Here is a 13,248-nt window from a genome sequence, read left to right as displayed (position 1 = left end):
ATTGATTTTTTTATCTGTGAGTTTTGAGACTTAAATTTATGGGCGTGGCCAGTCATTGACTAACAGCTGGATGGTCACAGGGTGTGGCTGGAGTCCCTGAACTGGACCTCTGCACGGTGTTTGTGCCGCTGGAGCATTTTGGAGAATTTTTAATGACATCATGTGGCCAATAACATGTCTGCTGTGAGGTCCTATACTAACAGAGTGTTCAAGAAGGCGGAGCTCCAGTTTTTAGTGACTGAAATTCAAGGATTTCACTGAGGGTACACCAAAGCTTTGGTGATTGTTGAGTCATATACGGGTGATGTATGTTGAGCTTGACACATGAAAGAAACGCAAAAGCAGAACACGACATTTTATTCACAGAGGATGATGAAATGACCAGAATTTACACGAAAATCGAACGAACTGTGATTTAAAATAAATGTTAATGACCCAATCTCAATGATGTGCGCGCAAAGTTTCTGTCAGAGTGGCTCACCTGTGAAGGAGGAGAGTGATAAGATGTTATTGAACACTGATTAGCAGACATATGTGTGTGTGGATGTACACTAATAAGAAAACAAGGCTCTAAAATGTCCAAAACCAGGGGGTGACATCAAAGTGGTGGTGTCCATCTTTATATACAGTCTATGGAACTCATAAAAATTGATATTTCAGACACACTCAGAAAAATACACTCAAAAAACAAATTAAATTAAAAACATGCTAATGTTATTATACTGAGAATATATCAATACACACTGAAGTGTTTTGAGAGGACGGGGTTTTGTCGGTGCTTTTATTATGAAATATATCCCGGAAGCAGTCGCGTTTATCTGCTGCGCGTTGACGTCAGCGATAAAAACGGGCTGTGCCGTGTCGCGCGGTCGACGGTGACTTTCCGCTGCGGTTAAACTCGTTTAAACGTTTCATTTACCGTGCTGTTTACCGGCATCATGTCTCACACCGTCATCACCACGACAACAACCACCAGGACATCCGGGGAGAGCGGCCTGAACCTGGGCTACACCCAGACCATCCCGGGACTGCTCAAGATCGGACAGCTGGTAAGAGTCAGTCCGGTGGACAAACCCCGGGGCTTTACCCGGTTCTACCCGGGTTTGTGTGCGCCTGGTTTTCTAAAGATTTAGACACGAGAAACTTTAACTGTGAAATATTTAAACGACTGTTGTTGTTATTGATCGGCCTGTGATGCTCGGAGTGATCGGCTCCTGATGGAGAAATATTGATTTTCGTAAAAACTTCCATCCAGACAGGGACGGGCGAACAGAAAACGGGGCCCGGGGCTCAGAGACAGCTACAGACCCCCAGGCTTTTACAGGGGACCTCTCCAGCTGTTTTACGTGTCCTCGTGTTATTATAATAGCACCGTTAGACCCACTCAGAAGGCACTTTATTAGGTACACTTTACTGGCACCAAACATTTGGATCCAGTTTTTCCTTCAGAGATGTTTTAATTCTTCATGGCTCAGAATCAACAAGCTGCTGGAAACATTTCTCAGGGGCTTTGGTCATGTGATCACAGTGAGATGATTTTGTGACATGGAGCGTCATCCTGCTGGAAGCAGCCAATCAGAAGATGGTACACTCTGGTCAAAAAGGGATGCCACACTCAGGCAGGCTGTGGCGTTTCGGTGAAGCTCTTACCGCTGAAACAGGCCAGAGTGGATCCACACTTTCATGCTGCTTCCTCAAACTCTGACTCCATCATTGACGGTTGCAGCAGAAACTGAGACTCATCAGACCAGGCAGCGTTTCTCTGATCACCTGGTGTGGTCGTCTGCTGCCGTAGCCCATCTGCTCGATGTTCCACACGTTCATTGATGCTCTGCATGCGATGGTCGTAACGAGTGTTCATCATGATGATCTGACACCCTCGTGTCGGTGTTGTTCCCACATCATCATCATAAATGTTGTTCCAGGTTTAACATTGCAAGTGACCAATCACATTGTTGTGATGTCACACTTTTGCGACTTCGTAAAAAAAAGCGCTGTAAAAAAAAGTCTGCGTAACGGCCTCTGTCCTCCGATGCAGCGATTTGAATCTTTGCATTTCAGGATGCTGTTCTGTAACAAACGGTAAGATTTATGCATGTTGTCCTTGCAACATTGGAATTTCGTAAATGAATGAATCGCTCGGCTTGCAAAAGTATGACGTCACAACAATGTGATTGGTCAATGTTGAACCTGGAACATTTATGATGATGATGTGGGAACAACACCGACACAAGGATGCCAGATCGTGCTGTATTCGAGGTCCTGGTGCCTTCCTGTCAGCTCAGAAATTGGTTTCTGACACACTCAGACCAACAACCATGTTCAGAGTCACTCAGGTCGCCTTTCTCCATCATTCTGAACTTCAGCAGGTCGTCTCAGTGAGTCACTGCTATGTGATTGGCTGATATTTGTGTTGGCGTGCAGCTGAACAAGTGTACCTAATAAAGTGTCCGGTGAGTCTGACCGTCTGTGTAAAACCTTTAAAGGGCGATCGTGGCTCAAGAGTTGGGCGTTCGTCATGTAATCGGAAGGTTGCCGGTTCGAGCCCCGGCTCCGACAGTCTCGGTCGTTGTGTCCTTGGGCAAGACACTTCAGCCGTTGCCTACTGGTGGTGGTCGGAGGGCCCGGTGGCGCCAGTGTCCGGCAGCCTCGCCTCTGTCAGTGCGCCCCAGGGTGGCTGTGGCTACAATGTAGCTGCCATCACCAGTGTGTGAATGTGTGTGTGACTGGATGTGTAAAGCGCTTTGGGGTCCTTAGGAACTAGTAAAGCGCTATATAAATACAGGCCATTTACCATTTAACGCCGTCTCAGAACAGACCTGCAGGAGTGAAGCTCGCCTCCTTCATTATTTCTGAACACGGTGGTTTGTATGCAGTTTCCTATGTGTACTCCAACACGTGTACTGTCAACAGTCTGAAACGTGTTCCTCTGAGACCACGACGCTGGAGGGTTTGGTAATATTCTAATTAGAGATGGCACGATACCACTTTTTTATGTCCGATACCGATACCGATATCATAAATTTGGATATCTGCCGATACCGATATGAATCCGATATAGTGTTTTTTAACCAACAAAACTGTTTTTTAAAATATCTTGCTGCATTTTGCAAGTCTGCAAGTTCATACTCAAGTTTAAAACAACAACTACACTAAAGCTATTCTGTTATACCTGTATACAAAAAAAATATTTCATAGTTCAGCAATACTGATCAATCTAATAAACTTAAACCTACACCATCCTCCCTATTCTGGTATTTTAAAGAGTACTTAGCGTAAATATTAAGCAACCTAACTAACAGGGTTCCAACTCCCAGCAACAACAAAAATAAATAAATAAAAAATAGGGAACCACCCCTCACGCTCCACCTCATGATGCTTAATCGACGTAATCAACCTTAATTTGATGCAGTGTGAAAAAAATGCACAGAAATCAATTATTTTTCAAGAAATATTAAATAGATTCAACATCTTTCTTCAACAAAATTGCAGACTGCACAGATGGTACCTTCCCAAAGTAAAAAGTACTATAGCTTACTAGGGTATATTAGACTTAATAGTCACTATATACAGTAATTGACTTCTATTCATTTTACATCAAATTAAAACTTTGGGTGTCAGATAATTATTTATTAAAAGCTCGACATTTTAAATGAGAATAAGAAAGAAAAGTATGTCTTTGTGCCCCCTTTTCCCTGTTAATGCCCTATCGGCCCCCCTGGCTAAACTTTGCTAGATCCGCCCCTGCACAGTTACCAGCGTCAGCTACGTAGAAAAAGATCCTCGAGTAGAAAGAAATATTAAATAAATTCTAACAACAGCTGATCAAGCTTAAACGTTCTGCTGTTGTTCAGCCGCTGGTTTCCTCTTTCTGCTGCAAAGTGGGCCAAAAACAAAGAAGAGAGACGGACTCGCGACAGAAAAGCCGATCAGCTGATCATTAAGCAGTTTCATGATTGAAGTAGCAGCAGGAGAGAGAGAGAGAGAGAGAGAGAGAGAGAGAGGCAGTCGCTTGTTAAGCTTAACGTGGGAATGCTTTACAAACATTCAGAGATGGACTTACACACTTGCTTTACTTCTCTCGGGGATAACTTTGTCGGAGATGAAATGCCAGGTTGCTAGCGAAGCTCCAAATGCTATCCAGACCACCGACAGGTCCCGCATGCCACAGCCGCTCTATCACGTGATGCATACTGCTCCGACTGCTAACGTTCTGAGGTGAGTTACGGCGTGTTGCAAGTTTTGTGAGGTGCTTTCGTGATATTTAATGGATCGGATTACATTTTTTATTTTTCTCCGATATCCGATCCAGTAATTTAGGTCAGTATCGGACCGATACCGATACGTAATATCGGATCGGTCCATCTCTAATTCTAATATTCTTTGAACTAAAACAAAAACACAAATCGGCTGCTGAACGATTACTCAGACCCAACAGCTGTTTGACCCAGAACAACCATGTTTACAGCTTTCTGCCACATTTGGCCTGGTTGGTTCAGGCTGTGCCGTCACATCAGGAGCAACTCCTGCTTATGTGAGCTAAATATCAGAGTTTCTGTGGCAACAGAGCAGGGCTCTGGAGTGCCACCAGTTTTTTAATGGTGCAACTAGAAAGAAAAAAAAGGTCTCTGCAACTCTGAACGTCTCCGTGTGGTCAGACACACATCATGCCCCTATCGTGGTCTAAACCAATCAGAGACAGTCAGGGGCGGGACCTCTCTGATATAGATATCCGATATCGAGTCATTAAATCCTGAATGGACTTTTAAATATAAACGTATTTTGCCAGAAACGTCAGAATCTCAGGTTAAAGCTCACAAACTATTTCAGCAACCACCAAACAGTAAATGAGAGCAATAAATGCCCAAGTGTCCCCCCCCCTCCCCCGCTGCCTTTCAGCAGCAGGCAGGTCGTCAGAGGAGCCGATGTGACGAATACGTTTAACGTTGCCTACAGCATTACCAAAGAGAGCCACGCACTTTAAGGACAAGCATAAGATTGTTAGTTAATCATTTGCAAATGAATATTGTCTGTGACATCAGTTTCCCCTTTAAAAGTGCACATGTAAAACTGCAGCGTTAGGCGATGTGGTTGAAAGCTTTGGGTGCGCCTAACTTTTGTGCTGATGCGCCTAAGAAAAACATTTAGTGGCAAAAAGTTAGTGTAGAGCCACAGAGCCAATCAGAGCCACAGCCTGCACACATCCCCACACAGCGTTTACCTGAGCTGAAGCTGCCAGAACCAAATGATCTATCTATCTATTGTGTGAAAATAAAAACTCATTCTGAAAACCGTCGGCCGTGAACGCGGTGCATCGCTTTCTTCTCTTTTGCTTGTTTAAACAAGCAGATGCAAAAACATGTGATGCACGTCCTCAAACCGCTGCTCGCCTCTAATGCAAAGGAAGCACATATTAAAATGAATTTCCCTTTTGCCAGATCTCCCTGCTCATCGCCTTCCTGTGTGTGTTCTGCACTCGCGGCTGGCCCAGCTGGCCGGCCTTCCAGTACTTCGAGGTGGTGACGCTGTGGTTCCTCGTAGCCTTCCTCATCTTCTTCCTCATGCACCTGTGCAGGCTGCAGACGAGGATGCCCTGCATCAACTGGCCGCTGACGGTAAGAGGAGCGACGCTTCCATCCGTCTGTGTCGGTCTCGCTTCTGCATTTCAGCCAAACTTCTGCATCGAAGACTTGAGCGTTTGATTCTCAGCGTAGCGTAACAGGAAGCTGCTGTTATGCAACGCAGAGAAGCTAGAAGAACCCAAATGTTCCTCTGGCTTCTCTGTGGAGTTCAAGGAAGGAAGAGAGCTTCTGATGTGCGGATGCTTGCAGTGCACCAGCAGTCCCTCGTTTACCTTCCTGACCAGTCGGCCGTGAGCAGAGGTGATTTTCAGAGCAAATCTCAGACTTTTGATCAAAATGAAACAAATCAGCTGCTGCAAATTGTTCCTTAACCTTTTGAGAGCTTTGTGACCTTGAAAAGGTTCATGAGCACCAAACGTGCTGGGAGATCTCAGCCTGAGACGAAACATCACCCTGCAGCTGTTAGTCGCTCGGCTCAGATTTATGCTTCCACACATGGCGAGACTTCCTCTTCCTGTTCTGTTGAATCCAGAGAAATGTTAAACATTGTGAGATGATTGCTGATCTTCATGTGGACGCTGCACATATATGCAGTCTGCTCAGCTGTAAGCAGTACTAATAAAGCTCCACAGCAGAGCACCTGCCTCCATGTCACCCGACCCCCAGCATCCTCTGCACATCTGTACGCACATCTGTTCAGCAGCGGTCAGGCCCTTGCTCTTATTTTGAAAGTCCAGCAGCTGCGGTGCAGGTCTGGTTCCTGTGCTGAACTCTCAGCGAGCTCATCCGGCTGCAGGATGAGAGACGTGCTGGAAATTAAAAGCACTTCCTGTCCAGCGGTATTTATTAATGAATCTATGAAAACTCGTGCGAGTGAAACGGGACTTGAAGCTCCGGCAGAGTGAATGTTTGCATCCTGGTTTCAGAAGCAGACCCGACTTTGAAGCCTTCACTAAAGCGGAGCTCTGAGGAAGGCTCGGAGCTCCTCTGTGGTGGACACGAGGTGCTGACAGATGCTGAGAAATGTTTATTGTTCCTCTGCTGTTTCAGGAGTTCTTCCATTACTCTGTGGGATGCATCCTCATCCTCATCGCCTCCATCATCGCCTCGGCGAATAGCGGTGGAGTTTCAGCGCTGGTGGCCGGATCGGTACGTAAGCGCACAACTGCGAGACTCGCGTTGTGTCACTTTGCAGCAGACCAGCTGTGTGTGGCTCCTGCAGACCGAGTCCTCCCTCTGATCACGCAGGACGTCACATTAAGTTCTTTCCTGAGAACAGAAATCTGGTCCTGCCTGAACTTCTCTGAGCTGAGTGCGATCCGTCAGTAGACTTGAGCAGCTTTACTTTGAAAGGTGTTTGTAACGCATTGTGTGTTCGTTCACAGGTGTTTGGATTCATAGCGACGTTCCTGATGGCCGTGAACTTGTGGACGTCTTACAGCGTGGCTTGTGGGCCTCAGTCTGGTAGGTGCTGTCCTTCACCTGCTTCTGGTCTGAGCCTGTTACCTGCTCACGTGGTTTTGGGTTAAACGTCTCCAGCGCTGGGCGAGGGTGTCGTCTTTTTAACGCGCTGCAGAATCAAACCTTCATGGCCTCATCTGCTTTTTATGAGCACGTTTCAAGTGAAGCATGTTGTTAAATTGCAGTGCATTCAGGGACTAGTAAGCGTTTTGTGCTCAAAGTCGATGTTAGAGGCAGGAAATCGGACGAGCGTGAGGATTTGTGACAGTTTGGCTCAGAGCAGCTGCGACACTGCAGCTCCTGCGGGGCTCCAAGGAAGGAGCAGGGGTCACGGGGTCACGGGCCACCTCAGTCAGAGCATCAGTGCGAGGTGCTGCACAAACGGTCCAATCTGCAGAGGCTCCACCCACAGCACAGCCTCGATGGGTGCAGCCAAAGGGGGGCCGACACAACATTAGGCACACGGTCATTATGTTACACCTGACTGGTGCATATTTGTCCACAGTTGGACTGAAGGGGGCTGCGTACCACATTTAAAACATTGTTATCGTATAAATAATGCAAGTGTGCACCTCCCTGCTCGAGCTGAGTTCCCTGTGATAAGAGGAGGGTTTCCCTGAGGAATGCTAACGATGCTAACGATGCTAATCAGTTAAAAGTGCTTTTTTTTTTCCAAACAGTGAGCCAACTGTTTTCTTCGAGCCACATCCAAAGATGTGAGGCCGATCCACATGACAGCAATTACTTCCACTGCCCTGAGACTCTAACACTCTCTCCCCGCATGTTTCTCCCATCATGCTTTTCTGCAGCCATGTAAAAAGCGTCCCGTCATGATGGAGTCAGATGGCTGTGTTGGCAGTTTGCTGTGTCCTGGTTCTTCTCTGCCAAGCGACCACCTGGATAAATCGATGTGATCATAACTCTTACTGCAGAGGAGCGCCGACGCAGCACCGGCTGGGCTGGACAGCAGTCAGTGTCATTCTTTTACTTCCTCGTTAAATCGGACCGCTGTGGTCACGTTTCCATGGTAACGGTGCTCTGGGTCACATTTGAACCATCGGTAATCCTCATTCATGAACGACAGCACAGTCACCTGGAATTGTCACCTTTATTATATTTCCCATCATTCCTGTTGTTTTCTTTCTTTGTCCTTAAGAATGAGGCGTGGGCTCTAAAGCGATGGCGCCCTCACACTGCTGTGTGCCATAAATGAGCGTGTCCTCACGGTTTACAGCGCCCATCCTTCTGCTCCTTTGAAACTTCCTCGAGCTCTGCAGAAGCAGTTTGGACCACAGATGCATTAAAATTACAGCAGTTCTACTTTAAAATATTAGTGTTGAAATATTTTTATCACTCAAACACGAGTTGCATGCTAATGTTGTTGTTAGCATGCTAAAAATTTACTCAGGGGCTGTAAAACAGCAGCATGCTAACAAATGAAACAGGTAAAACGTCGGCATGCCAACAAAGCAAAAGAACAAAACATCGTCATTTTTGGCGAGTAAAGACACGTGGCAGAAATCGTTATTTCTTTGATTGTCAGGAAGCCCGTGGGCGGAGTCTAACCTGCTGGAGGTTCAGTTTGTTTTAGCCAGCTGGGTCATTTTTAAAGATTCAAGGAAGCTGAAGACGCTGCATGTAAACAGTGCAAACCACACGCATGTAAACAGGTTGCAAGTTTTAATGATTGAAAAAATCTCACATTGATTATGTGGGTCAGTAATGATGTCATTGTTCATTTATATTACAAAACAAGCTGCAGATAAATATAAGAACCAGTTTGACTCATGGACACGCCCACTTACATTAAAGACAAATGTCTCCAGCTGTTCTGCTTGAGATGCTCGAAAACCCGACAAATACATCAGAAAACACGCGGTTCAGTTTGTGTCGCGTTAAATCAGACCACAGCTGGGAGCCGTGTGTCCCGTAGACACATGTACAGGAGATAAACCTGAATGTTTTTGTGTGTCGAGAGGTGTTCTGTGGGAAGCTCCAGTGTTTGATGTCTGCTTGTGGGATTTACTGACAATAAGAGAAATAAAGGCCAAAGCACAGCGTCTGTGTTATGGAGGAAGAACATGTAATATGTCACTGACGTGGATTCAATCTGTAACTGAACAGTTTAGAGACGTTTCAGCAGGAACTGCAGATTATTGTAATTACTCTTTTTGTTCAGCTGTCCTCGGTGCTTAAAAGAACCAAACTTTTAGCCATTTGAATTTAAAATTCAGTCTGAATTTTGTATTTAAAAAGCACATCTGTGATTATTTTAGAGGATGCCAAAAGAGAGCGATGTATAAATTATATCAGGATTAAAAATGAACTGTGTGGAAATCTGTGCAGATTAATAAATGTAATGACATGGATTCATTCAGATTATCCAAATATTCACGTGATTAATGATCAATGATACTTCGTTCAGACGCGCTGAGATGGATTCAAATGAACCAAAGAGATTAAAAGTGTGTATCTATGGACAGACGAAGACATATTGTAGTAAATATTAAACATCATCCATTTAAAAGTGTTTGGATTTATAATTATATGTTGGAAGCTACATTTTTGGAGAATGTGTGTTTTCCAAAAGAAGTCATTGCAACGCCACATCAGTGAACGCACAGACGAGCTAACAATGAAAAGATGCTGTAAATATTCAATGTGCTGCACTGAGCGCAGCGTGTTAGCCGTTTTACAATCGTCCGACTGTTTAAGCACAATCTCTGCGTACCTCTCCCAGCCCGTTCGTTCTGATCATAGTTATTTAATCTGTGCTTTCACTCAGTGACAGAAAACTTTTATTAATCTGCACACGGTGACGTCCACTCCCGCTAACTGCTAGCTCCGACCGCATGCAGCACCTCTGGGCTGTCAGCTCTGCAAACATCTCTGATTGACTCAACGCTCAGTTGAACTTACGTGGAAAATGAAGTCACACCTCTGAACCTAAAAACTTTAACGTGAACAATCGTTACGAATCGAGACAGAGACGCCAAATGTGGCAGGTAGCCAACGTTAGCCGAGACGTTAGCTTACAGCTAAGTGATTATTAAAACAAATTGAAGAGACAGAATTAAGAGTTTGTTGAAAATGGTTAAACCATGCTTATGTTTTCTGTTGACTGTGCATTACTGATACATAGTTAACATTTTATTAAATGGAATTTAATGAAGAGGTTAATATAGCAGCACTAGCTAACAAGCGTGACCTAGCATGACTATTGTTGATGCCACGCCCATTTTTTCTCGGCTGCACTGCCGATCTGATTGGACAGGAGGGGAGTTCATGCTAACATGTCAGTGTTCACATGACAGCTGCTGCTTGTCTTATTGGTCTTTAATAACAAAGTGCCATTTATTGTTTGATTGTTTTTAGCGATTAATCCCAGTTTACAGGTGTGCAGATAAACTGCTGTGAACGTCTTGGAGGAAAAACACATTTCCAGTTTTTCTGCTGCGTGTTCTTCATAGAACCCAAACTGGTTTCGCTTTAATTCTTAGAATAAAAAGGCTCAAAGTTAGACCCTTTTCTGCCACCTGTCGTTAACAAACGAGTAAAACCATTCGGTGTGTAACGATAATCCTGAGATTACTGCCTTACTGTGCGATGCTTCTGACTGTGCACTGAATGTGTCTGAAATTTCCTCTGAAGTAGCTCAGAGCACCAAATGAAGGCCTGACCTCTAATTGGATTCAAACTGAATGTTAAACTGTGGAAGGTTTACACAGTACTTTGTAGTACATTTAAATACCCGTTAGTGTCTGATCCTGGAGCCTCTACACACTGTGTGACATCGTAACGGGTTCCTGCTCGACTGGTCTGTGGGAACCGTCAGGATGTTCTAGTTGGTGTAGGAACTTGATGAAAGCATGTGAGCTTTTTGTACGAATGCTTTCAGCTTCAGACAACTTCATAAACTAACTTTAAAAAGCATAATTAGGTTGTGGTGGCTTAGCGGTGCAGCGGTTGGAGCTTCATGTTTTCCCTGTCTGGGTTTCCTCTCACAGTCCAAAGACGTAGGTGGGGTGACCTGTCCAGGGTACAAGCCCCGCCCACAGGGTTTCAGTAGTAAAACGTGCCACTGACTGAGACACTGAATAAGAGCGGTCACTCAGCTCTTCGTTATCTGAAGCTGGTCATGAAGTCATGTGACCCTGCAGGTAGAGACTGCGAGTTCCTCATACAGTCACGGTCCTGTTTGATAGGCTGCAGGGACTGACTTCACAACAGTGACATCACATCCTGCCTGCTCCCAGTGAGTCCGGTACGTCAGGGCCTGAACCCCTGAGGGTCGCACAGTGTGGAGGGGTTCCCGTCCCATTAACGTCACGTGTCTCATAAGCTTTATTTCACGCTGTGATGCTGTTCGTAATGGTGCACCATGCTCACTTGCTGTGCTCGCTGCCTCTTTGGTTTCCTGTCTGCACCAGCTTCATTTGTAAGAGTTTGGTTTCTTATGCACTGATAAGCTTACTGCAGCAGGCCGTTACATCATCGTGTTAAATCACAACACGTGAAAAGATTTACATTTGAGTTTTGTATGTATTTACTATTTCTATGGTTGAACTTTTACTATGCTGTTTTTCCAGTTTGGGATAAAATTCAAACTTTTCTTGTTTCTGTTTCCTTGGACTTATTTTTTTTACCCTAAAGCTGGGCTTTAATTTTCCGTCTGGATGTTTTGCGTGAATCCAAAACGAAGGTGTTTGTCAGTCAGAGTGGGACAGCGATGTGGTTTTCCTGAAGGCTATTTGAAGGCGTTGCTGTGAGCGTTTACAGTTATTTCCATGCCTCGAGTACTCTGATGGATCCGGGCTCCACCATAGACAAACCACACTGTTTACATTATTTATTTTGGCTCCAGCTTGATGATGATATTCTCACTGATGCAAAGTGACCTGATGTATGGCTGCGTGTCCACTGGGGGACAGAAACATTCATTAGACTGGCTATGAATCTGGACCGCTGATAATACATTACTGCTCATTACATTTTTCACTGTCGGAGGGAAACGACTCGGTCTCCAGGTGAGATTTGTTTGTACAAATGTTCCAGTTTAGTGGAAAGCAGCCAAAGCTCGTATGCAATTGGGCAAGACTTGGAAGTCTTCTAGTTGTACAAGTCTTGACCCTGTTTTCTACACATGCCACAGATTCATTTACAGCAGCACCAGGCTCAGGGAGGGGCGGGGCCAATCACTGTGATTGGTTGGTGAGAGAAGGAAGACAGGATGAAGACATGCTGTGGAGGAGAGACAGAGATTAATAACAGATATGATTCGATGCAGAGAGTCTGTGAACACATAGTGAGTGAGAAACGTGACTTTCTTTAATCTCGAGTTGTTTGTTTCATTTGAGACCAACAAAGCTTCACACATGGAAACATTTTACTCAACAGCAACTTTTAGTCTCAGGTCTATTCTTTCATTTTTAATGCCACTGATTGTGTTTCTACTACAGACTAAAGTCCTGCATACATTTGGTCGATTATTCAGCTCATATTAAATCTTTTTGTTTGAGCTGAATCCCGTCACTGCTGTTTCCTGTGATGACACACGGGGCGGCGCCAGGAAAAGCTGTAACAGCAGGTCGTGGAGCAGCCGTCCTAACAGCTGTTTCAAAGGTTTTCTTTCTCCAACGTTAAATTCTGATTGGACGTTTGCTTCTTAAAGTTCCCGAATCTGTGAATCGAATGTTTGAGATCGAGACTAGGATAAATGTATACACATGAGAGCGAGGAGCCCAGTGGACACGGTCACCTGGTAGTTCATTTAGTGTTTTCTCCAAAGTGCCTTAATGTTCTGTGGGTGTGGATTGGTCACTTGACTTCTGTGAGGAGCCACGATCAGGCTGGACTTGTGATTTTATTATATTACAATAAAAGATGTGTACAGTGTTTGAGTGACATCACAAACACGAGTTGTTTTTCTACATTTTTAAAATGTGTTCAAACTACAAGTTGTGATTTATTGCATGTTGTGAATTAAAGGCTCATTGCACCAGTTCTGTCTCTGCTAGTTTCATAGAACACGAGGAACAAACACATGAAAAATGGAAACAAAGTATTATTAAAGTTAACAAAATGATGCATTTATCTGTTTAGTAACGTCTTTGTGTAAAACAGTCATCAGTGTGTGTAGAGGTTTAGCATTTTGCTGTGGGTGGAAAAATCTGTGTGTAAAATAAATGCTTTCAGTTTTCGCTAA

At 44.6% G+C, this 13,248-nt stretch overlaps 1 protein-coding gene across 3 annotated transcripts; it reads left to right on the top strand.

Moving 5' to 3' along the window:
• The first annotated feature begins 832 nt into the window (after positions 1–832).
• Positions 833–13,248, top strand: cmtm7 (CKLF-like MARVEL transmembrane domain containing 7). 3 transcript variants are annotated; one of them, XR_014894494.1, is made up of 6 exons: positions 833–1,049; positions 5,439–5,615; positions 6,633–6,731; positions 6,968–7,046; positions 7,853–8,012; positions 8,200–13,248. XR_014894494.1 is itself a non-coding variant. In XM_085292853.1 (5 exons), exons 1-5 carry the CDS (start codon positions 939–941, stop codon positions 7,858–7,860), a joined length of 474 nt encoding a protein of 157 aa, XP_085148979.1. In that variant the 5' UTR covers positions 833–938; the 3' UTR covers positions 7,861–13,248. The 3 variants fall into 3 exon arrangements, 1 of the variants encoding a protein (XP_085148979.1); XR_014894493.1 differs by having other exon boundaries at positions 7,853–8,103; XM_085292853.1 differs by having other exon boundaries at positions 7,853–13,248.

Source organism: Mchenga conophoros, linkage group LG11, assembly GCF_057382185.1.
Source record: "Mchenga conophoros isolate Kocher_MC1m ecotype Shallow Benthic linkage group LG11, M_conophoros_male_GT1.1, whole genome shotgun sequence".
Classification (NCBI taxonomy): Eukaryota; Metazoa; Chordata; class Actinopteri; order Cichliformes; family Cichlidae; genus Mchenga; species Mchenga conophoros.
The sequence above is the reverse complement of the archived record's forward strand: the minus strand, read 5'-3'. Positions and strand labels throughout refer to the sequence as shown.